Source organism: Puma concolor, chromosome C1 (genome assembly GCF_028749965.1).
Source record: "Puma concolor isolate L17-30 chromosome C1, mPumCon1.1.hap2, whole genome shotgun sequence".
Lineage (NCBI taxonomy): Eukaryota > Metazoa > Chordata > Mammalia > Carnivora > Felidae > Puma > Puma concolor.
In genome coordinates, this window is record NC_141674.1 from 18,500,578 (window position 1) to 18,526,372 (window position 25,795).

The following is a 25,795-nucleotide window of genomic DNA, read 5'->3' on the forward strand; positions in this document are numbered from 1 at the left end:
ATCGTGACCTGAGCCAAAGTTGGATGCTTAACCGACTGAGCCACCCAGGTGTCCCTTAAAATGCTGAATTTAACTGCCACTTAATGCCAGCATTCTGATGAATTCCATAATGCTGCCATGTCCTGGGGAACTGTTGAGGTATGGAAGACTGTTTTTGCCTTTTTGCTAAGTGTCATCAACTGTTACGGTTTTTGAACCTAGATCTCCTTTTTATGTGTGCACGCCTGTGTGTATTTATGTTGTGTGTTTTCTGTTTCTTTGCCTGCTCAGCTGTGTTCATGCAGTCCATTTCCTTTACTTTTCTGTTGTCATCTGTTGTAGTTTGGTAAGTCAGGTAGACAAACTTGTTAAAATTTGTTTGCAATAAGAATAAATCATTTCTGAGAGCTTGAATGTTGATTTGATGAGTTCAGGTACATGACCTTTAGTATGTGGTCTTGGTGACCTTGGTGTTGGTTATTCAGAGGCTTTTTCTCTAGACATCTGCTGACCAGTGTGAGAGCCACTAGCCATATGTGGCTTTTGAGTGCTTGAAATGTGTTTCGTTTGAATTGAGATGTACTATAAAATATATACCAGAATTCAAAGATTGAGTACAAACAAAAGAATGTAATATTTTTTTGTGTCATTTACATGTTGAAATAATGTTTTAGATACATAGAATTAAGTAAGATTATTTAAAGTAGTTTCACGTGTTTCTTTTTTACTCTTTAAAATATGGCTTCTAGAAAATTTGAAATGAAATTTGTCGATTACATTGTATTGATTGTAAGTCAGGGGATTTATCTTGGTAGTAATGTGCATATGAGTGAGGTGGTGGTTGTACCCCAAAATCATGAGATTAAGCAGGTAGGAGTCCAGCGTCTCTTTCTAACCTTGGTGTAAGAAATTATGAGAATGGTTAATAGCATGGACCTCAGCCATCAAACTCGGTTCTGCTACTCCTCAGTTGTAGGACCTAAGACGGGTTACTTAAGCTTCTCAAAATCTGTTTCCTTATCTGAAATATGAGGAAAATAATACCTAACTTCATATGGTTATTGTGAGAATTACTATATATAAAGCGTTTTCATAATAGTGCATCTCAAGTGAGATAGAAGCTGCTAAATGAAACAGTAGCTGTTAGCTTGTTCGTAGGCCACTTTGTGCCGTTTCATTTGTTGTGTTTGATTCCTGTGGGGAGTAGAATCCAGTTTGATCCAGATGGGAAAAGGCGTTCTACTTTTGGTCGTCTTTTTTTTTTTTTTTCTTCCTGACTTGGCATTTAGTATTTTTAATTACATGTGGCATATAATTTTCTCTGAAGAGATAATAGACTTTGTTCCTCCTATCTTAGGCTTTTGATGGGTGAATGTAAATGAAACATTGCAGCAGAACTTGTTTTTGCTATAGTTTTGTTGTGCTTAGATGTAAAGTCTAGTCACTGTAGATCTGACATTTTGTTTTAGCAAACGATTCTAGCTGAGACATTTCAGATTTGATTTGAGTATAGATTAGAACTTTTGTTTTCATTTTCAGCATATGTTTCCAATATGTAACAGAACAGATGTCCTCAATAGAATCTTTCTCAACTGTCATTAATTCCCGATTACTTTGCATTCAGCATTTTTTCAAGCAATATGAAGAATTCTAAAGAAGTTCTGTCATCTTTAAGCAGTTTAGTATTTTGGCAGTGGTTAAGGGACAGGAATAAAATGGGTAAACATTTTGAACATTTTCTTTTAGAATGTTCTTAAATCCAAAAAAAAAAAAAAAAAGGAGAAACCAAGCAGTGCAGAAGTATATCAAGTCATAACCCTCCCCCCACCTCTCCTCAAGTGTGTCCTGAGGTCAACAGGGTCAGTTTTGGTTTGTAGCCTTTCACACTTGAGAAATATCTCCAAGCCATGGTGGTAGTTGTATGGTCATCTCTTGAGGGATTGCTCTGTCTTCCAGCAAAGTAAAGGCACACCCCCACCCCTATCTTGAGGCTTTCCTCTACCCAGTTCCTCAAACCAGAAATCTAGTTCTTTGATTTCTTTTTTGACTTCACTTCCCACATGCAGGTCATCCACCCACAAGTCTTTAGGGTTGTATCCTCTTGGTTCAGTTTAATCCACGCATTTCTCTCCAGCTCCATTGCCTTGAATCCAGGCCACATTCTAATTTTTTTTTTAACGTTTATTCATTTTTTTGATAGAGCGTGAGTGGGGGAGGGGCAGAGAGAGAGGGAGACACAGAATCCGAAGCAGGCTCCAGGCTCCGAACCGACGGCACCGAGCCCGATGCGGGGCTCGAACCCACGGACCATGAGATCACGACCTGAGCTGAAGTTGGACGCTTAACCGACTGAGCCACCCAGGCGCCCCTAATCCAGGCTACATTCTGAATCTCCCAGTGTACGTTCTCCACCAGCTCCATGCCCCCAACCTGCTCTCCATATGGTAGCAAGTGTTACTTATTGTCTTAAAAAGGAAGTTGGATGTTGCCCTCATATGTCCCTACCCTTCAGTGGTATCCCGTTACCCTGCTCTCTGGCATTTCCCCCAAGCTCAGTGAAGTCTGGAAATTGTTCTCTACTTAGCACATACTTTGTTACTGAGCACTAACCAGATGCTGGGCAGTGTTTTAAGAGACTGTCATATTAACTCATTTAATCTCCTAACTATGAGGTAGTATTATTCCCCATTTGACATATAAGGAAGCTGAGTCCCAGAGAGGTTAAATAGGTACCAATATCACACAGCAGGTTAAGCAGAAGGACCCATATATCAAACCAGACATTCTGCTTCCAGAGACCTTGCTGATGAACCATCGTGTGCAGCCATCGTGTGCAGTGGTTTCTTTCTGCGCGAGAGGCGCTGGGCCAACATTTGTTACATGGGAGAATAAATTGTTCCCTTTGCAAACGTAAAATTCAGACTCCTTAATTTGGTCTAGAAACTCATGATCTGGCCCCTGCCAATACCACTTTCTGTCGTACCCATGCTGGCGCTTTGCATGGCGGACTCCTTGTCTTTCTTTAGCTCTAAGAGAGCTCTCAGGACCATCCAAAGTCGGTGCTCTTTACCCTTACTACTTTGCTTTCCTCTTGGCACTTACTGCAGTATACAGTTTTTCACTTGGTATATTAGCGTTTATTCCACACAAATCTGCATTTCTCAGTTCTGCTCTTTTTGGGGGTTGGTTGCAGCCTCTGGCAACCGTCAAGTTGGCCACAGCAGCCAGAGGTTTCACATTCAAGGTTTCCTCTTCTGGTGTCTTTGTTTTAAGAGCAGGAAACTTTTCTCATGCGACTCTTGTCCACCGGAACTGGAGCTAGTCACCAGGTCTGCCACTAATCACTGGCAAGAGGAATGGAGCTATCATGACTGGCTTAGGATTAGTCAGGATTTACTCCTAGTATTGGGGATTGGGTCATCCTCCCCTGTGTCCCTTGGGGGAAGGACAGAATGGATACCTGATCAAAAATGGGAATTCTTTCTTTCTTTTTTAATTTTTAATGTTTCTTTTATTTTTGAGAGAGATAGAGAGACAGAGGGTGAGCAGGGGAGGGGCAGAGAGAGTGAGACACAGAATTTGAAGCAGACTCCAGGCTCTGAATTGTGAGCACAGAGCCCAACGTGGGGCTTGAACTCAGAAACTTCGAGATCATGACCTGAGCTGAAGTCCAACACTTAACCAAATGAACCACCCAGGTGCCCTCTTTTATTTTATTTGTATTTTATTTTATTTTTTAAATTAAAACTTTTTAAAAAAACGTTTATTCATATTTGAGAGTCAGAGAGACAGAGCATGGGCAGGGGGAGGGGCAGAGAGAGAGAGAGAGGAGGACACAGAATCCGAAGCAGGCTCCAGGCTCTGAGCTGTCAGCACAGAACCCAACGCAGGCCTGGAACTCACAAACCGGGAGATCATGACCTGAGCTGAAGTCAGACGCTTAACCACCTGAGCCACCCAGGTGCCCCACTCCCGTTTTATAAATGGGACTTCTATCAGCAATAACAAGTAGGAGAATGGATACTGGGCAGGCAATTCTCAGAGTTTGCTATAGTGGCTTCTGTAATTTGCTAGCTGTGTTCCAAGTTCACTTGGAGAACTAATTTAAATTTTTGAGAAGCATTAATCAAGAAGATTTGACTTTAATAAATATATTTTTTTCTATGCTAATAACCTGGAGCACATTTTTTGTAACTCAGAGGCTTTCATTGTTAGCAATCAATGGAAAGCTAATAAATAGTAAAGCATCTGTAGCAGATGAGGTCCTATGGTAAGATGAAAAAAATGTATGCCATCTCAGTTGAAGTTACAGGCTAGCTCAGGAGATAACTGTGCAGGGATATGAATAGGAAACCAATAATACACAGTAACAATTTAAGAGATCACAAGGCAACTCAGTATTCATTGTTAAGTAAGTGGCACAGGCTTGCTATGCCCTTGGAATTTGTAAGAGATGGAGAATCTTGAGCCCTACCCCAGATCTCCTGGAGCCAAAGCTGCATTGTGACATGATCTGATGATTTGTGTTGACATCAGAGTTTGAGAAGCCAGAGTAGAAGGTGAGAGGACAGGTAACTGGTTTGGGCTAGAGTGATCTAGAAAGATTTCTTAAAGGTGAGGCTTGAGCTTCACCTGAAGAACAGGTGTGGCTGTGGGCATTTTTGTGGAAGATGATGTGATTTGAGTCACAAAAGTGTCTGACTCACGTGGCCTTATTGTACAGGATGAACGGGAGGGGATAACGGAATTGTGGTGTAGGGTCCTCAGGGACACACACGGGTTGGTAAATCATCTTGAGGAAGAAGTGAGAACTGTGTCAAAGACCTCATTTTTAAAGACAATTGTACATGTTTACAGGCTTTTTTTAATCTTAAGTTAAACTATCAGCTACATTGGATAATTGAATCGTAATGTGGTGATTTACTAAAGGAAATAAATAGCCTTAGAAACTACTGGAAAACGAATTTGCCTTTCAACAGGTTTAACTCTCCATCGTTGTGGGTAGAAGCAGCAGCTTAAAAAAGGAAGATTTATCATTAAACCCTGACATGTAGCTAAAACAGTGGGCTGAATTGTGTATTTCAGTGATTTCCCCCAACTGCCTTCAAGTAACTTTGAATCTCGATGACTTTAGTAATAACTGTAAATTTTAGAAGGTTATTTTAGATGGTAAAGTATGATAAATTTGTCTATTCTTCTACCTGCTCCCTCCTTTTTTTGTATTTGAGAATAAAGTGAAAAGACATGTTTTTGTGCAGTTTTGAATGCTTTCTCAGTTCAGTGATTCAGACTAAAGCAAAAGAACATCAAGTCTCCTGTTAAAAGCTGAATCACCAATGCAGAGGAGCAGCCGTGGCAAAAGCCCATAAAACTGAAACTCCCAGAACCGTGATTTATTGGGGGATGTTTATGACACTTTTGAGAAAATGTTGAAGTGCTATTTCAGTTGTGATAAGGTTGGGGAATGTATTTTGAGTTTCACTGTATCCTGTTTTGATTTTCATTTTTTAGTGTGTTCTAACATTCTTAAATTATTCAGATTCAGCTCTGTAGACCATAGGTATTACAAATGTAGGGACAGTCTTTTCTTATCCAGCACCGGATCTCCAGGATTTAGTGTCGGTCCTCGTATGGTTGATGAATGATTAAAAAGCAAAAAAATTTAATTTAAAAAGATTGATTTTTATCTACCCTTGGAGATAATATATAAATGGTACATTAAAAATGAGTTATAGTTAGAAACTATTAGGACAGAAGTGGAAACTAAATGAATAACTTAAAAACCACTAATTTGGAAATAATTTCAAACTTTCAAGTTGCAGGAATAAGAACAGTACAAAGACCATCCTTTACCTGGTTTACCTATTAATATGTTACCCCATTTGCTTTATCATTTGCTCCTTTTCTTGAAGTTCCATACATTGTGCTCTCTAAGAGTAGGAATATATTCTTGTATCACAACCTTGTAGTTTCCAGCTTCTGTAACTCAGTCTCCACCCCCAAACCCCTACGCTAGGACTGCCCGTTACAAGAGAAAACTAAAGGCAAAGCCGTTAAGTGACTTGCCTAGTGTAAAGTTACATGGATTCTAAGTGGAAAACCAACCTGTTCTTCTTTTCTTTTAGTGTTTTTTATTTAGTTTTGAGAGAGAGAGCGAGAGCGCACACGCGCGCGTGCGAGCACATGAGTGGGGGAGGGGCAGAGAGAGAGGGAAACACACAAAGCAGGCTCCAGGCTCTGAGCTGTCAGCACAGAGCCCGACGTGGGGCTCGAACTCATGGACTGCGAGATCACGACCTGAGCCAAAGTTGGATGCTTAACTGATTGAGCCACTCAGGTGCCCCCCCCCCCAATTCTGTTTTTCAATTCAGGTATTGGTCCTTGTCCCTAACATTATAGTAGAATCTTTTTTTTTTTCCTCCTGAGAAGTCAAATCATTTAGTAATGTTAATCTAGTAATTACAATTATAGTTCTTTTAAACCAGATCTAACCATCCCACAGCATAAAGGACTTGATCTATAGAGGACTCCAGACACCATTATTTCCTCGACATTGTTTGGCTGTAAGACAAACCCTTAGAAACATTGTTTTGCTTCTGCTTCTTAGTTTGTGTAAATAAGAATGTTCTTGGGGCACCTGGGTGGCTCAGTAGGTTAAGCATCTGACTCTTGGTTTTGCCTCAGGTCATGATCTCATGGTTTCATGAGTTTGAGCCCTGCATCAGCTCTGTGCTAGGGATTCTCTGTCTCCCTCTCTCTTTGTCCCTCTCTGTCTCTGTCTCTCTCAAAATAAATAAATAAACTTTTTTTTTTTTTTAAAGAATATTCTTGAATGTGAGTGTTTAGGTTTCTAAAGGGCTTTAGGTTGGCTTCGTTTAAGTCTTGATATGCCCTGGTTTGAGGCCAGATAGCGTAGTATTCCTTTAAAATATGGGAGGCGGCTGTTATGTACCCAAACTGCCTCTAACAAATAGTGACCAGGTTGCTGGCCTACAAAGAGCAGAGTCCAAAAGGCATCACGAGGAATTCAAATTCAAAGTCTAACTGTGGAGTAAACTTCTTTCCAGTCTTTATTTCTTGGCACATTTTTCTTCTGGGTCAGTGTTTACCAAAATGTGGTCTGCCCACCAAATGCATCAGAATTTGAATTGCTTGACGCACTTGTTAAAAATTGCAGATTCCTGGACCTCACCAGAGACCTACTGAATCTGAATGTCTGGAGGTGAGGCCTGGAAATCTGCATTTTAAACGCACTGCTTGTGGACTTCTCCGTAGCCTGAGATGTGAGAATGCTGCTCCTGTGCATTCTGTCACATCTCTGTCATTCATCTTCAGAACTTTTCCACGTTCATTCTGTAGCTTTTGTTTTACTTCATTTTCACATGTTTGGGGTGGAAGGCTTTTGTTTGCTTGCCTCTTTTTTTTTTTAAACTTTCTTTATTAATTTTGAGAGCGTGAGTGGGGGATGCACAGAAAGGGAGAAAGACTCCTAAGCAGGCTCCGTGCTGCCAGCACAGAACCCAGTGTGGGGATTGAACTCAGGAAACTGCGAGATCGTGATCTGAGCCGAAACCAAGAGTTGGATACTTAACCTACTGAGCCACCCTGGCACCCCCACCCTGGCACCTCGCCTTGCTTCTTTTTTTTTTTTTTAAGATGAAAGATTCATGTGCATAGTACAAATATCAAAAAATGTGAGAGTGTAAAAGGTATGCAGTGAATAACTCCCTCCCAGTGTCTTGGCTTTAGAGCAGTTGTGCTGTTCTGAGCCCTTTGGTGTGTTGCCTCATTCAGTTCCCCTCAACAATCCAATGGTAGGTCCTGTTATTGTTTCCATTTTATGCCCGAGGAAGACTGGCCCAGAGAGGTTGAGTCACTTTTTCAAAGTCACACAGGAAGTGGTGGCTTTGTGTGAGTCTGGCTCTTAATTAACCACCGTCCTCTGCTGAATTAGAGAATGCAAGGATCAACTAGGTTTAATACATGTAAAGAGCTTGTTTTGGGAGAGTAGAGAGTTCATTTTCAGTAAGGTAAATGTTTTATGTGAACTCAGACAGCCTAGCCTGGAGTTTCATCTAACCCTGGTAGTTGGGTATCCTCATGTAATTTCACACGAATCAGTTCTTCTCTAAATTGCACGGTGGACTTCAGGAGTTGGTGATACTGAACAAGAAAATGGTAGCAACTGAGGTCTTTCCCAGGCCCTACCATTGGCTGCTTTATTTACATCGCCAGAGCTTGGGATACAGGAATTGTTCCACTCCGTATCCTTTGGCTTTATTTGTAGACTTAGTTCTGTGATTCTTTTCCCTCTCTCATTTTCTGGAAGAATAAAGTGACTGGAGATTCTAATGACTAAGTGCTCCAACTTAAAAAACCTGTTGTTAGGGCTTGAGTTCTGTGCATGAAGTGTCTTTAAAGTCAAGTAACATTTACTAAACTCTCACCATGTGCCAAGAACTGTGTGTACCCTAACAGACTTGACCCCCTAATAACATGGCATAGGAAGTCCAGTTTCACAGATGTTAAGTAACTTACTAAAGATTACACATCTAATAAGTAGTGAAGTCAGATTCAAAATCCAGATGTCTGATTCTTCCTTTTAATTTATTTTATTAAAATTTTTTTTTAATGTTTATTTTTGAAGAGAGAGAGAGAGAGAGAGAGAGACACAGAGTGTGAGTGGGAGAGGGGCAGAGAGAGAGGGAGACACAGAATGGGAAGCAGGCTCCAGCCTCCCAGCTGTCAGCACAAAGCCAGACGTGGGGCTTGAACCTGTGAACCACGAGATCGTGACCTGAGCCTCAGTCAGACGCTTAACCTACTGAGCCCCCCAGGCGCCCCAGATGTCTGATTCTGAGCCCTGTTTCTGACATGCTCTGCAGACCCTGTAGACGAGTGAAGGCTTGTTAAACCTCAGGACTCTAAACCTTGGTTCTAGCATGTGTTTAGGAAAATCTCTGAAGAAATGAATAATAGAAACCAGGTGACTTTGCCCATTTATCATGTTGTTTTGAGACTTTTAAGTTAATCTAAATCAAAGCAAGCCATTTAGTGTATTCAGATAGCAAATTTAGGTAGAATCCACAGTAAAGGTAAACGAAGCCTTAAGGTTTTTAAGTTTACTCTTTTAGCAGCATATTGTTATATACATTCCGTAGAAAGTATGTCAAGGAAAATAATTTAATGGTCAGGAGCACAGGTTTACCTTAAGTTCCTAGTTTGTCTTTCTTACCCTAGTCACCCCCTGCGGCCCCCCCTTCCCCCCCCAGTCCCTTGGTCACAAAGGAGGAATGGAGTTCAAACTTGCCTTCTTGGGTGTTTTAAAATGACTATTCTAACAACTGATTAAACTAGGTTTTCTAAGTGAGCCATTCCTTAACCTTGAATTAGTAAAACATTAAAATATTTATGGCATCTACCACTGACCCCTATTTAGCAATGTAGGAGTTAATATGGAAGTTTCTGATTAAATACTGGTATTAGGCAATTCAGGAATTACAACAGAGGCCTGGAGGGAGAAGGGTGAGCATTAGTGAGTGTGTAAGAGGAGCCCCAGATAGCAAGTTAAGCAGAACTGCTCCTTTTTTTTTTTTTTTAACGTTTTATTTATTTTTGAGACAGAGAGAGACAGAGCATGAACGGGGGAGGGGCAGAGAGAGAGGGAGACACAGAATCTGAAACAGGCTCCAGGCTCTGAGCTGTCAGCACAGAGCCCGATGCGGGGCTCGAACTCACAGACGTGGGATCATGACCTGAGCCGAAGTCGGACGCTTAACCGACCAAGCCACCCAGGCGCCCCAGAACTGCTCCTTTTGTAAGAACATTTGAAATGAATGTTTAGACCCAGCCTTTACCTGGAAAATTGGTGGTCATTTCTGTGTCAGTGGGATTATTCAAGTTTTTGCCTTATTTGGGTTTTCTGATTTTTGAGAAAACATGGACATGTTTGTTTTTTAATAAGAGATCATAATATTAGAACTATATATTCCAAGTTAACATTTATCTGGGATGTATATATTTATATTTGTAATTTGTGCCTGTGTATTTAAATTTTTTTTAACGTTTATTTTTGAGAGAGCATGAGCGAGGGAGGGATGGCAGGGGGGGGGGCGGTGGGGGACGGGATCGGAAGCAGGTAGAGCCTGATGTAGGGTTTGAACTCGTGAACTGTGAGATCATGACCTGAGCCAAAGTCTGACACTTAACTGAGCTGCCCAGGTGCCCTTTGTGCCTGTATATTTCAAACCGCTTTTTTGAGATAATGATTCATATGATTCAATTCAGTGATTTTTAGTATATTCGCAGAGTTGTGCAGCCATCACCCCAGTCTAATTTTAGAATATTTTCATCACTCCAGAAAAACATCCCTTTTTATCCAACCTTTCCTTCCTTCCTGCTCCACAGAAGCCCTAGGTAGGTCACCACTAATCTACTTCCTGTCTCTCTACATTTGCCTGTTTTTTACATTTCATATACGTGGAATTATATGCTACATGGTTTTTGGTGACTGGCTCCTTTCAGTTAGCATAATTTTTCAAAGTTCATCCAATTTAGAGTGTGTATCAGTACCTTATTGCTTCTTCCTGTTGAATAATATTCCATTGTATGGATATACCACATTTTCTACATTTTTAATTTTGCTTTCTAATTTTAATACTTCTGAGAGACTTCTGCTTCTGGAAAGATAGAGTAGATAAATTGGTTTTTGTCTGTTTGTTTTTTGTTTTTTATTTTTTGTTTCCTGTCTCGATATATCCCAGACCCGGAGCTATAGGAGCCGGCAGCCTAGAAACACCAACAGGTGCAGACAAAAACCTTCCTAACAGAAGCCTGCTCTCCCTGGCCAAAGAACCAGGAACGGGCAGCCTAAGCTTAAGACAGAAAGTTTTTAGGGGTGCCTGGGTGACTCAGTCCGTTAAGCATCCGACTTCGGCTCGGGTCCTGATCTCACGGTCTGTTCGAGCCCCGCGTCGGGCTCTGCGCTGACAGCTTGGAGCCTGGAGCCTGCTTCGGATTCTGTGTCTCCCTCTCTCTGCCCTTCCCCGCTCGCAGTCTGTCTGTCTGTCTCTCTCTCTCTCTCTCTCTCTCTCTCTCTCTCAAAAAAAAAAAAAAAAGCTGTGACCTTGCCCCTACCCATAGCAGCAAAGGCCAAGCGGTTAGCCCAGACATCCCCTCTGGTGGTGGCCTATAACTTAACAAGTCCTTTATCGATCTGCATTGGGTGGTCTCCGGTGGGTGGCTGTTACAAACAGTGCTTCATTGCTCCTCTGTCTCTGGGCATCTGTATACATGTTTCTACAGAATAAATTTATAGAAATGAAATTGTTGGATTAATAGCATAAACGAAGCCTTCAAACATAACTGTTTGATGGATGGCATCAAAATATGGAAACATATAGGAAGTAGCACATTTTGAGTCTACGTTTTCTCTGTTCAGAGGGAGTGATTTCTATCCAGCCTTTCTGTCCAGTGATTCTGTCCTCTGTGCCTTCCATTTGGCAGTTTAAGCTCATCCTTTGAGCTCTTTTCTTCTTTTCTTTTTTGGTTGCGAAATTTCCATCTCGTTCTTCTTTACACCTTCTACTTCTTGGCTGAGTCTGTGTTTTCACTTGTTTCAGGCTGGTCTTCCTTGCTCCTTGAAGCACTTTTATTACGGCTGCTTTAAAATCTTTGTCAGCAAATTTTAACATCTCAGTCATCCTGATGTCCGCATTGTTGGTTGCCTTTTTTCATTCAGTTTGATACAGTTCTTTGTATGACAAGCGATTCTTGCTTGAAACCGGTACCTTTTCATATTATGTTAGGAGACTCTGGCTCTTGTTTAAACTTTGTTTAAACTTCCCTAACACTCAAATAAGACTTCTGTGACACTGCTGTGGAGGGGGCTGGGAGGGGAGAAGGGCAACAACACTGCCTGGTTACTGTCAGAGACTGAATGTCTACAGTGGCCTCCGCTGATACCCCAGTGGGGTGGCCTCATTACCTCTGGTTGATGGTGAATGTCTGACTGCTCTGTACTGGGCCTCCTCTGACGTGCACCCGAGCAGGGGGGAGTAGGGCTTCGTCTTCCTGGCAGGGTTGGAAGCCCTGGCGCCCCCCTTGACCCTCTTGGCCACCATCCTGGCGAGGGCATGACAGCCTTCACAGGGTTGATTACATTACATTGGGAATAAAAATGCAGATTATAAAAGAGTTATGTAGGGTGCGATCACATATTTTTAAAAAAATTTTTAACGTTTATTTATTTTTGAGAGAGAGAGAGACAGAGCACAAGCCGGGGGGGGGGGGGGGGCAGAGACAGAGAGAGACACAGGGCACAAGTGGGGTGGGGGGAGGCAGAGACGGAGGGAGACACAAAATCCGAAGCAGGCTCCAGGCTCCGAGCCATCAGCAGAGCCCGACACGGGGCTCGAACTCATAGACCGTGAGATCATGACCTGAGCCAAAGTCAGACACTTAACCGACTGAATCACCCAGGCGCCCCAGCAATCACATATTGGAAAAAGAAAAGTAGTATGTTCATAGAAAATAAAAATTAAGAAGAATAAGGAACAAACTAGTGAATGTTTCAAAGGTAGAGGAACTCTGACTTTCTGTAGTGTTTCAATTTTTATTTATCTTTAACATCATGAATGTACTGTTAGAAGCAGTAAAAAGCAAAGTTTTTTTTTTAAACATACTTTCTTAGATGCTATTGTTAGATATACCTATGTGTTAATTTTTATTATAATAAAGAACTGGGTATGGAATAAAGGTATCTTGATCTCCAGCATATAATGCATTCCACTGTACCATAATGTCCTCCTCAGTCCATTGTACCAATAGGTTATGTTCAACGTAGTTCATATTGAAGAGTGTAATTTTGATCCTTTAACTTGAATGAATTATATTGAAATGTTTCAATGGAATTTTATTACAACACGGATTAAAGGAGGAAGTCTTTGACTTGTGACTTCTAGAAATCCAAGTTTTTCCAGTTTCACTGTATGTATACTTGATGAAAACATCCTTTTAGTAGCTCCCAATCTTATGCTGTTAAAAGTTCAGAAAAACTTGTAGTTGGCAGTATTTCTCATTTGAATTGTCCTGAGTTTTGGCCTTAGTTAATGAAAAGCAGTTTTTCAGATCTGCTTTAAAGAGCACACATACTTTTATTTGTGTTTGTATAAGAGAATCGTATAAGGAGTGCGGGACGCGTAACAAGCGTTAGACATGCCCGAGAGGGAAGTAAGTGCGCGAAGGCAGAGGGGGCATTTGTGTCCTGACTGGGTCTTCACGCAGCGTCCCTGTCCCAGGGTGCTTCTGTCTCTACTGTCGCATATGCTCTGCAGACTGTCACAGGGGTTATGGTGTGGTGTTTCTGATCTGTAGCCAATCGCTGTTTACATCCGGCTTGCCTTCGGTTGAATGTCTTTCCAAGTGGCTCTATGTAACATCGTTATTACAACTTCTCTACCAACTTAATTATTTTACACTCCTATGGCAGACTTTTTGGGAAATTATAGTTCATTTCATAGATTAAACAAATGGAATAGGACAAAGTGAGTCAGACTTGTTCTTTGGCTACCAAACTATACTGCTTTTTTAGGAAGTCTGAAGTTTGGTACACTTTTTCTTGTAGTTATATATTTAAGTTTATTTATTTTGAGAGAGAGAGCGAGCAAGGGAGTGGCAGAGAGAGAGGAGAGAGAGAATTCCAAGCAGGCTCTGCACTGTCAGCACAGAGCCCGATGCAGAGCTGAAACTCGCAAGCTGCAAGTTCATGACCTGAGTGGAAACCAAGAGTAGGATGCTTAACCGACTGAGCCAGCCAGGCACCCCTCTTGTAGTTACTAAAAGCATGTTAAAACCAGGAGGGGAAGACAAAACAAAACAAGAATGATAATAAAATTTGAGTATCTAAAGCCACAGCCTTGTGTAAAAATATTAATCCTCAACATATACAGAAAGAGAATACCTTAACTTTTTATTATCTGTGATAAACTCACTTTTATGTTATCAGTGTTCTCTGTGTGTGGGGATAGCCAGCATCCTCAAAAAAGCAGCTTTGTGTACACTTTGTTACATTGTATCATTGGATGACTTAGTTTTATGAACTGACTGTGCTTTGTCCAAGGAATATCACCCTGACCCTTCCCACACCAGTGTTTCTCAGTGTGACTAGCAGGTGCTTTGCTGTGTGATCTCCTTGGGTGCCTGTAACAAAATGAGGATTCCTGGGCTCCACCCAAGCATTCTTCTTAATCACAGTCCACAATCTCTGGGTATAAGGCCCAGAAATCTTCTATCCAAACTGTCTTATTTAGGTTATTATTATTGTTTTAAATTTCATTTTAGAGTGTGAGAGCAGGGGAGAGAGGCAGGGGAGAGAGAGAAAAAAAAAATTTTTTTAAATTTATTTTGAGAGTGAGAGAAGGTACAAGTGGGGGAGGGGCAGAGAGAGAGGAAGAGAGAGAATGCCAAGCAGGCTCTGCACCATCAGGAGAGAGCCTGATGCCGGACTCCAGCTCACAAACCGTGAGATGATAACCTGAGCCCAAGTCAGACACTTAACCATCTGAGCCACCCAGGAGCCCCAAGAGAGAATCTTAAGTAGGTTCAGTGTGGAGCCTGACACGGGGGTGCAATCCCACGACCCTGGGATCGTGACCTGACCTGAAATCAAGAGTTGGATGGTTAACTGAGCCACCGAGGTGCCCCTTATTTAGATTATTCTTAATCACCTTAAAGTTTAAGAACTAGACCTTCTGCAGGAAGTCAAGATTTGTGCAAGTTGCAGTACTAGAAATTAACATGAGTCAGTCTGGTTACAATTCTGTGTATGTTTTGTTTCTGATAAAGAATGATTTTTATTATTATTATTATTTTTTAACCAAGCTTAGTTGTAACTCTCCCATGCTGATGAGGGAAGGGTTCTGGGATCCTCCTTTTATACCCGTGTGTTTTGTTAGTTGTGTTGTGTTTAATCGGTTAACGACTTTATTATTTTTTTTTACTCCACCCTATTTCCCCATTAGTTTAGGAATACTTTACTAATGTAGCATTTTACTGAAATGGCTTCTGAATATTTTGAGAGTTACTTTAGGATAATAAATAGTACTTGAATCATTCATCTTTGAATGAGTTGTCAAAAGTTATTTCTGGCTTTTTCCACCCTTTGTGGTGAAGAGGACTGTGTTTCTCCCTAGCAAGTGTTAGAATGTTCTCTTCCAATATGCTTTCTTTCCCCCCTCCTGTTTCCTGCTTCCCCTGTCCCTGCTTTGTAAACTTGGGGGCACATGTGATGGAATTAAAGATTTGTCCCACTGATTTTTAGGAAAATTCTACTTCATCATTGAGCTTGGGGAAGTCATAGTCATCAGCTGCTCCATTGACATTAAGTAGGATTACAAATAGCTTATTATAAAGATATCTTGTTATTCTCTTGCTCCTGAATATATAAAACAGGATATGGGATTTTTATAATGAGTGTTTTTTAAATGAGGAGGGGTTGGTGATGATTTTAACTTTTTGGAAATAGACACACCTGTGAATTTCCCTCTTTGTGTTGCCTTGTAAAGAATACTGTCTCATAGAACAGGAAATGACTTACGTTTCATACAGTTAATTAAAAGCAAATGAAAAGCCTCAAACTAGCTACATTTTAAGCAGTCATTTTAGCCATATGTCACAAACGACTGCTGTGTCGAACAGTGGTGATACAGATCATTTCTACCCTTGCAGAAAATTTTCTAGGACGGTGCTGTAGTAGACTGGCCATCTTTAAGAAGAGAGGAGGCAAATGAAAGAGCAAAAGAACAGAAACCTGAGTTTGCACTCCTTCTGTAATGCAACTTGTGCTATCTTCTTGGACCCCTGATTATAAGTCAGAAGAAAGTCTTTCGTTTTGAATGTCACCGCTCTGACCCTGCTTTTCAATGTTGGTTTCTGTTTCCTAGGCTGGGAGTGACGGTGAGAGCATAGGAAACTGCCCCTTTTCCCAGAGGCTCTTCATGATTCTGTGGCTCAAAGGAGTTGTATTTAGTGTCACAACCGTGGACCTGAAAAGGTAAGATTTTGTTGTGGTTGGAAATTAACTTGAGTGTATAGTGTGTTCAGTTTGAGCCTCTCCCCTCCCTATGTATGTATATGCTCTTTAAAGGAAATACATTTATTAAAGTTCAGCTGATTTGTGGACAAATTTAACTTGCCGTAAGTATTATGGATAACTCCCAATATCAGTAAATTGCATTTACTGGCCACTCAGTCTTTTTAGGAACTTACTGTATGCTTACTCTTAACTTCAAGACCAGCACCAGGATCTTTGACTTTCCAGTGTAAACGTGGAACTATGAAGAACTTTCTAAGCAGACAGCTTCTTCATTTAAAAGGTGCTAAACTCATGGTGTATATTATCTGGATCCTTCAAGACAAGAGTGGGATTTTAGGAGGACGAATACGACTGTGGGCTATTTTATTTATTCTCCTTTACAGGGAACTGTCTGTAATATGATTTTAACCATATTTGGTTAAATATAATTGTGAAATAAGAGCCGTTATCCATGGCCCTGTGATTATTCTTGCTCGGTGAAGAGTTGTTTCTAACTCTGCCTCCACAGGCCCAAGTGGAGAGGACTGGGAAGGGCCCTGATAGGTAATAGGCTCCTTGTGTTCAGGAGCCCCTCTGTTCTTCCTCAGCAAATAGGCTCGACGTGAAGAACATTCATACTTAGGGGAAAAGAAGAGATTGGTTTATTTATTAAAAAGAATTTTTTTTTTTAATGTTTACTTCTGAGAGAGAGAGAGAGAGAGAGAGAGAGCACAAGTGGGGGAGGGGCACAGAGAGAGGGAGATGCAGAATCCGAAGCAGGCTCCAGGCTCTGAGCTGTCAGCACAGAGCCCGATGCGGGACTCGAACCCACAGACTGTGAGATCATGACCTGAGCTGAAGTCGACGCTTAACCGACTGAGCCCCCCAGGCGCCCCGAAAAGAAGAGATTTAAATCAAGGGTTAAGAACAGTTATAACAAAAGGAAGTCTAGGATTGGGCAGTGGAAATGTATGCCTCTTGCACACACGCAACAACATGGCTTGTTGCTCATTTTTTTAAGCATTATCAGTCACGAACAGCGTCCAGGAAAAAACATGGGTGGCAGAAGTCATGCATGTTATCCCTCTGGGCGTCACAAAGCGAGACTTTTATCATCCCATTTCCAGTTCCAGGCTAGCATTCCCTACATTTCTGTCGGTAGCTTAAACTGTATTCTTTACTTACTGCTAGTGCCCTTATTTGAGATTTTGGAGTCTTAAAATTTATTTACTGAAAATAATCCAGGAAGCCGTCCAGGAACCCGTTAATTATGTATCTGAAGGCAGAGGTAAGGTAAGCCTTTGGGGACAGTAAGAGTTAAAACTATAGTCTGTTTCAAAGGTGTGCCACCTCATATTGGACAGAGCTGTTGGAAGAATGAAATAATTCAAGTAGTTCCCCTTCTATGACTGTCCCCCCGCCCCCCCCACATGCATTCAAAAAGCAAGTTTCCCAGTGTAACTTCTAAAAATAGACCATGCTACCAGGCACACACCCTTACTGTGTCTTAAAATACACGGATTTCTCCTATTCCATTTTTGGCTTGGAGCGAGTGAGTTGGCGGCCGTGCTTCGAAAAAGCCTTCTTTGAGCAGCTCAACACAGTGCGTGATTGTGGCACAGACCGGCAACAGTGCCATAAACGAAGGGAGTCTGGTTCAGGAAAGGAAGTGAGCTCATAATGGCTCTTTCACTCTTCCTGTACAAACTCTTGACGGCATTATTTCTGTACGTGGATTGATATTTGAGGATGTGTATGTGTCTCAGAGTAATATACGCTGCGTGTGAAAAGTGACACGTGGCAAGTAGGATTGAGGGATTCAAGGCTCCCTCATTAGTGAGTATTACCCCGCAGAGAAGATGTCTGTTTCTTTCCTAGGCTTTGTGTGAAACCAACAGCACTTGACACTGGAGCCTGTATTTCGTAGTTTCCTTCAGAAATCTTGGGTCTACAGTACATCCAAAACCTTCTCAAGGGCAATTATACATGTATATATAAGGAGTACCTGGTAACGAATCCGTGCCACCTCCAGCCCCTGGTCGGCAGCTTCCGCTGCACAGATACCGTCGCATCTAGGTTTGGTCTTTATCCTTCCAGACCTTTTCAGTGAGTTAAGACACTTAAAGTCTTGAGTCAGATTTAAAGAGAGTGAACGCTGGCTCAAAACATCGTTGTGAAATGAAGTTGTCACAGAGGAATCAAGCATCCTGTAGTAAAAAAAAAAACAAAAACGTACCTCTTACAGTATGTTCTTAACTTTAAAAACTTTAGACAGGACCATTTCTAAAAAGCTGCGGGGGGAGAAAATGCCTACGGTGCTGATTTTCCTGCTTTTCCCGGTAATTGTCTATAATTCCTCGGTGAAGACTGCCGACCGCCCAACAAACCAGCGGAGAGCAGTGGGACTCAACTGAGAGCTATTTCGGGGCCCACTCTGTGCTCTGAAAAAATTATTGTTCCATGACATTTCATCCATAAGAACAAGCCAGTTTCTCGTTCTGGCAGTGTATGACACGTTCTCTTTGAATCTCAATTGATGTTAATGACTGTGCTGGTGGTATTCATGAGCCCCTGTGAGGCTTAGAACAATCCCCCTCGGCTTGCCTGCCAGTGCTGCCTTAATGCTTTAGTGGGAGTCATTCCTAAACCTCATTTTCTGTTCATGCTGCAATTGTATTGCAGAATTGGAGATTAAAAAAAAAAAAAGTGCTCAGGCTTCGGAAGGAATTTGGGCTTTACATCAGCCACCATTTAAGCAAGATCTTCAGATGAATAGAAACGAAAATATTAAAATTGGGAGCATATTTAAAGGTGTTATCACATGTCATCAAATGGGGAGCAATGGATTAGGGATAGAGACCTGGTTCTGTGTAGAGAGAGCCCTGTCACTTATTTCCGTGGGACCTCGGGCAAGATGCCTCGTCTTCTCTGGAGGTCAGTTACCTTGTTTCTTTTTTTTTTTTTTTTTTTTTTTTTTAATTTTTTTTCTCAACATTTTTTTTTTTGGGGGGACAGAGAGAGACAGAGCATGAACGGGGGAGGGGCAGAGAGAGAGGGAGACACAGAATCGGAAACAGGCTCCAGGCTCTGAGCCATCAGCCCAGAGCCCGACGCGGGGCTCGAACTCACAGACCGCGAGATCGTGACCTGGCTGAAGTCGGACGCTTAACCGACTGCGCCACCCAGGCGCCCCAGTTACCTTGTTTCTAAATTCAGGAAAAAGGAAGGAAAAAAATAAGATTTCCCCAGTGTCTACTGTGTACTCAACACTGTTCAGGGTACTTTTTACTACTCGTCAAACCATTTTCAGACACTTCTGTTGAATAGAATTCATTGTCTTATATCATACTGGCTGGACAGGTTTGTGGCAGTGATGAAAATCTTTGAAAACTTCTGCTACCTTCATTATACTTAATTATAAAAATTTTAAATCAACGATTAGCATCTTTGGAGCACAGATAAGCCTGAGAGGCAGGCAAGGGGAGGAGAAAGAAGGAAGAATGACAACAGTAGACTCCCCATCCCCTGTCTCTCTCTCTCTCTCTGTGTCTCTCTCTCTCTGTCTCTCTCTCTCTCTCTCTCTCTCTCTCACACACACACACACACACACACACACACACACACACACACACACACCCCTGTTCACATGCTGAGACCCTGACTTGGATATATCTAAGTGTGGCCATATTTTGTCACATATTTGTTAGGTAAGCTTTTCTAGTTTTGGGGAATGAGAGGAGAAATGATAACATTAAGAAATGAACCTTTTTTTAAGTTTACTTATTTATTTTGAGAGAAGGTGCACGTGCGGGAGGAGCACACAGGGAAGTGGGTGGGGGAGAGAATCCCAAGCAGCGGAGTCAGACGTGGGGCTCAAACTCATGAACCGTGAGATCATGACCTGAACCCAAATCAGGAGTTAGACGCTTAACCAACTGAGCCACCCAGGCACCTAGAAATTAGCTTTTTGTTGTCAAAGTGGTGGTATATTACCAGTGAATAAAATCCCTCCTCTGTGATGTCCTCTGAGAAAATAAATAAATTGGAGAAGACTGCTTTTAAAAATCATGGGAGATATGGGGCGCCTGGGTGGTTCAGTCCGTTAAGCATCCGACTTTGGCTCGGGTCATGATCTCACGGTTTGTGAGCTCAAGCCCCGCGTCACGCTCTGTGCTGACAGCTCAGGGCCTGGAGCCTGCTTCCGATTCTGTCTCCGTCTCTCTCTGCCCCTCCCCTGCTCATGCTCTGTCTCTGTCTCTCAAAAATAAATAAACATTTAAAAAAATTTATTAAAAAAAAAGTCTGGGAAATACATGTTTCCATTTTCCCATTTCCACCGTAAACTCTGAAACTTGCCGATCATTTGCATTGTCATCAATGATTTCCTTCTGCTTCACATGCTGATACACCATTCGTAAGGGACTGTGTAAGACTCACTTGTAAGTTGCCATAATAATAGCATAAAGTTTTGGAAGATTATTAGGACAGTTTAAACTTGAACGATTTTGTAATCATTTAACAAGTTACCACGGAGCTATAAAACTTAGAGTTCTGCGTATTCTTGAGAGGCATTTATAGACTCAGAACAAAATCTGATTTCTAGATTCTTTTTTTTTTTTTTTCAACGTTTTATTTATTTTTTGGGACAGAGAGAGACAGAGCATGAACGGGGGAGGGGCAGAGAGAGAGGGAGACACAGAATCCGAAGCAGGCTCCAGGCTCCGAACCATCCGCCCAGAGCCCGACGCGGGGCTCGAACTCACGGACTGCGAGATCGTGACCTGGCTGAAGTCGGATGCTTAACCGACTGCGCCACCCAGGCGCCCCATGATTTCTAGATTCTTCAGGTAGTTTGCTTTTGTTATCATGTCTCTGTGATTGTACCCTTCTGAAAACTGTCTTGAGCAAGTTGAGAGATCAGTTTGGTCTCCAGGTGGTGACCACAGTGTGGATGACACATGCAGAGAGACTAAATGGAATGGAATAGGCCAGCCTTTTAGAGAAATCATCCATTGCCTGCTACTGGCCAGTCAGGAAGGTACAGACTCCATTCTTCCCCTTTGTAAAGTTGACTTGAGCGACACGAAGCCCTTGTTACCACGACAAATCAAGATGTGTGTCTCATGAACGCATTATGAATCATATGTACACCCCATGTGTAGTGTTTTGGGGGGGGGAGGGTCAGAAACACGGAGAGAGAGAGACAGACAGCCATGGACAGTCATACAGAGAGAGAGAGAGCTTCACTGCCACGTCTTTATGTTCTTTTTCAAAATGACTTCAAAGATGGTAAATCCTGTTGAGGTGGTTAAGAGCTGGATTAGAAAAATGGATTAATGGTGGATGTTCTTCTAAACTTAGCGTCAACTCTATAAACTGTGTTGATGAACTCTCTTAAGAATTATTGAAGTTGGGTTTGAAACCAGTTCGTGGGTGCTGTTTTGTTTTAACATGATTGCTCCACAGACTGACACTAAAGTAGACGAAGGTTTAGTAGCATACCACATTTAATCAAAAGAAAATCCTTTAACTGGTTGAATTGGGACAAATGCTTAGTAACTGGGACCTTGGCGTGTATGTTTTGGTGAATCCATGACTCATTCATTCAGTTGGTGACGTTAGTATTAGACTATAGCAAACCTAGAGAAGAATAATTAATAGGAGTACAGTGTTCTGAAACCAAGGATTTTTGGTGTTAACTTTTTTCCCCATACTTGCCATACAGTGTTCCATATTCTCTTGATTTGTATGGATGAATTTTATGTCTTGAAAATCAGTACCTTCAAAAGGAACTCAATTAAGAATATAAGGTCTACATACTCAGTATTTTTGTTTTCTCCATTTAGTGGAGTCAGCTAGTTACAGATAAGTCACCTTTAAGAACCGGCTCCAGTGTCCTAGGAGTATACTGTGCTCATCTTCTAAGAAGCAGCTGGACCTGAGTCACCTGCCCGGTGTTCTCCAATTGTTGCAAGTGTACTGAATTAACTTTCAATTGAAGTTAAGCCACTTAAGTTGCTTAAAGTATTAGGTCCTATGAGGTTCCTCCTCTGTCTCTTGTATTTGTTTGTTTCTCTTTATTTTTCCTTTTCTTCATCTAGAAGCAAAACGGGAGAGAATAGAATATGTTTGTTCATCTACTATGACAAAGAAAAAAAAGACTACTCAGATAAGTAACATTAAAAAAAACAAGAAAAGACACCTCAAACATTGAAGAGTATTTGTGCTCTTATCTCAAAGCACGAATTGTATGCACTTTGCTTTTTCTAGATGTCACTTAAGGAAAACATTTGAATGGGCTTGAATGAATCATTGAGGATTTATTAAAGGGCTTTTATGAAATAAGCCAAGGATGGCCTGAAATGTTGAGCCGTTGCCTGTGTTTCAGTTTCATGTCTGTCACGCTGCGCTTCTGAAATGTTAAGTTTCTGTGAAGCATCTGTAAGGTGAACCTTGTGGGTCAAACAACACCTGAGGCTTTGGAGTGCCAGGGGAGATTCTGCTTGGTTGATGACCTGATAAAGCTTCTAAGTCACCTCAGTGTTTGCAACTTGAACATTTATTTGAAGTCTGCTATTCCGTTGAGAGGCATTCAAGTTTCTTCTCAAACTTACTTTCACTTGGGGTAAGGACCTAACATGGTTCTCCTTCATGTCAACACTTAATCCTGGAAAAGAGTTTCGTCACCTTTGGTTTTTCAAAATCTAGATAGGCTTTAGGCAGAAACAAAACGGACTGTCCACTAGTCCCTAATATGAACAGAAAATTGGTAATCGCGTGCCTGGTTTCACTTTACTTATGAGCCTCTATTACATTTTTTTTTTTTTATAACATTTATTTTTGAGACAGAGAGAGACAGAGCATGAATGGGGGAGGGGCAGAGAGAGAGGGAGACACAGAATCGGAAGCAGGCTCCAGGCTCTGAGCTGTCAGCCCAGAGCCTGATGCGGGGCTCGAACTCACAGACTGTGAGATCGTGACCTGAGCTGAAGTCGGACGCTCGACCGACTGAGCCACCCAGGCGCCCCAACTCTATTAATCAGATTTCTTTTTTTTTTTTTTTCAACGTTTATTTATTTTTGGGACAGAGAGAGACAGCATGAACGGGCGAGGGGCAGAGAGAGAGGGAGACACAGAATCGGAAACAGGCTCTAGGCTCCGAGCCATCAGCCCAGAGCCCGACGCGGGGCTCGAACTCACGGACCGCGAGATCGTGACCTGGCTGAAGTCGGACGCTTAACCGACTGCGCCACCCAGGCGCCCCCAAATCAGATTTCTTATTACCAGTCAGCTGATGCTAGATAACCGGTTCTGAATCATCAGACTCAAGTAGAGTTTAACAACCGCCTGTCTCATCTCCTGCAGAATGCTGTGTTAGTGTGCTACTGAAAGCCGTCATGGATTTCCTTTGCGTACTTTGGTTTAGTTCACTTTCATAGGCCTTATTTGATTTGATCTTCACAGGCAGAGCAGGGCTTATGTCCGCAGTGCAGAGGAGGAAATCCAGAGGCCGTGATTTCCTTAGTCACATAGCTGGTGGGTGGATGGCAGAACTATTCAATTTGAGACTTTAACCACATCCTTTTGATTCAGTCTTTGGCTCTTTCTTCTCTGCCATGCCAACTTTATCCCTCCTCTAATAAATTTGTTTGGAGAGCTAAAAGCTGTTACAATTTATTATAGAAGTAATAGCTGTTACTTATTTTGCTGCCCTCCCTCCATGTTGTTTTAAAGCATCAGTCCCTTTCTTCCCCTTTGTCTAACTCTACCCTGTTCATGAAAAAATTATTTGTGAAACACACAGACGTATGTTGTTATTACCTTACATTTAGGCATTAATCGACTGCTAGTCATAAAAATGCGGATGGATAGGTTTTATAACGTGGGAACAAAACAAGTCTTTTTTTTTTTTTTAATTTTTTTTTTTTTCAACGTTTATTTATTTTTGGGACAGAGAGAGACAGAGCATGAACGGGGGAGGGGCAGAGAGAGAGGGAGACACAGAATCGGAAACAGGCTCCAGGCTCTGAGCCATCAGCCCAGAGCCCGACGCGGGGCTCGAACTCACGGACCGTGAGATCGTGACCTGGCTGAAGTCGGACGCTTAACCGACTGCGCCACCCAGGCGCCCCACAAGTCTTTTTTTTAACTTTAAAATGTTGAGATTTGAAAATAAATTGTTTAAACCCTGAGCTGTTAGGGTTTCTGGACCCTTGGTAATGTACAGGGTCTTCCCGAGTTGAGCAGGAAATGGAGGGTAGCTGGGAACAGTCGTGAGCTGTGAGCTGGAACGTGAGGGGGCTTGAAGACCAAAGGTGACACGGCCGTGGACCTGCCGGGCCCGTTGGTGATCACAGATGAACAGATGGTCATGGTGAGGCGTGAAAAGGGATAACTGAACAAACCAAAGAAATGACACCTGGAAAAGGACCTGCTCCGACCTGGATACTTACATGAGTTCGGGAGCCTCACAGGGTCCACCACTGTTTAAATATGTGTGCAGCCGGAAGACTGCTCAGCTTTCGTGATTCCAGTCATTTTGTGCTCAGCTTTACCTTTTCAGACCAAAGTATGCTCAGGAAAGGAATCAGGATTGCACATCAAATCAGATTTTGACTTTTAAAAGTCCTCTTTTAGAGCTTCGGTTCTTACACAAGTCATAGAAAATACGTCTTCTTTTTCTTTGGCTTGAAAGGGAGATGGGCTCTAGAGCTTGGGTTGAGGGGGCTTGGAGTTAGAAAATTTGGACTAAGCAGACATTAATAAGTCTCTTTGTTTTTGGAATGTAGTCATAAGGAGATGAAGTGCTTTCTAAACCTAAATGGGGGTGTAGGGAGAAAAAAAAGGAGAGGGACAGAGAAGGAATATGAATAAGACCAAGGGAAATTGATAAGCTGGGATGAGACGTTGGGGCACACTCTGTTTTAAACATTATTTTCAGTGACAAAGTATTTCACCTTCATGATGCATTAAAAGACATCCTTTAAGGGGCACCTGGGTGGCTCAGTTGGTTGAGTGTTCTACTCTTGATTTTGGCTCAGGTCATGATCTCACAGTTCATGGGTTTGGGCCCATGTCTCTCTGTCTCTCAAATAAACATAAAAAAAAAAAGGGATGAGCTTTAAAAACAAAAGATATCCTTTTAAATTCTGTGCATTTGTGATAGGGAAGGGCTATAATAGTATGTGGGGGAAAAGTTGCTTGAAGCAATATATTGCTTTTTTAACATTTAAGTTTCTTAAGGTTTATCTTTTTAATTATGAAACTTTTCAAACATACACAAGAATAGAATAAACTTCCCCACAACTTCAGCTCAGTTATCAAGATTTTACCCATTTGCTGTGTCCCTATTTTTTCTAATAAGTTTCAAAGCAAGTCCCACTGTCATTCTAACCCTGCACCCTTCACTGTATGTCTCCAAACAGTAGGGACATTTTCTTACCCAACCACACTGCCATTATCACGTCTAGTCCCCAGCATATGATCCGATCTCCCTGGTTGTCTCCATAGTATCTTTTTTCTTTGACTGCTTTCTTCAAATCAGGATCTAAACAAATTCTACTCATTACATTTGGTTGTTATGTCTCTTAAATTTTTCTTAATCTGCAACAGTCCTTTCCAAACCCCATTTGTGACTTTTTTCCCTCATGCCATTGACTGGTGGAAATCCATTCCATTGAACTGCAGAACGTCCCAAATTCTGTATTTGGCTGATGGCTTCTTTGTGGTATCATTTAACTTTGT

General features: G+C 41.8%; 1 protein-coding gene across 1 annotated transcript in view; it reads left to right on the forward strand.

Moving 5' to 3' along the window:
• Nucleotides 1-25,795, forward strand: part of CLIC4 (CLIC family member 4) — a 67,173-nt gene that overhangs the window by 19,651 nt on the left and 21,727 nt on the right. The window contains exon 2 of the mRNA XM_086716071.1: nucleotides 15,921-16,030. Coding sequence (XP_086572197.1) covers nucleotides 15,921-16,030 — 110 coding nt within the window. The remainder of the gene's footprint in view (nucleotides 1-15,920; nucleotides 16,031-25,795) is intronic.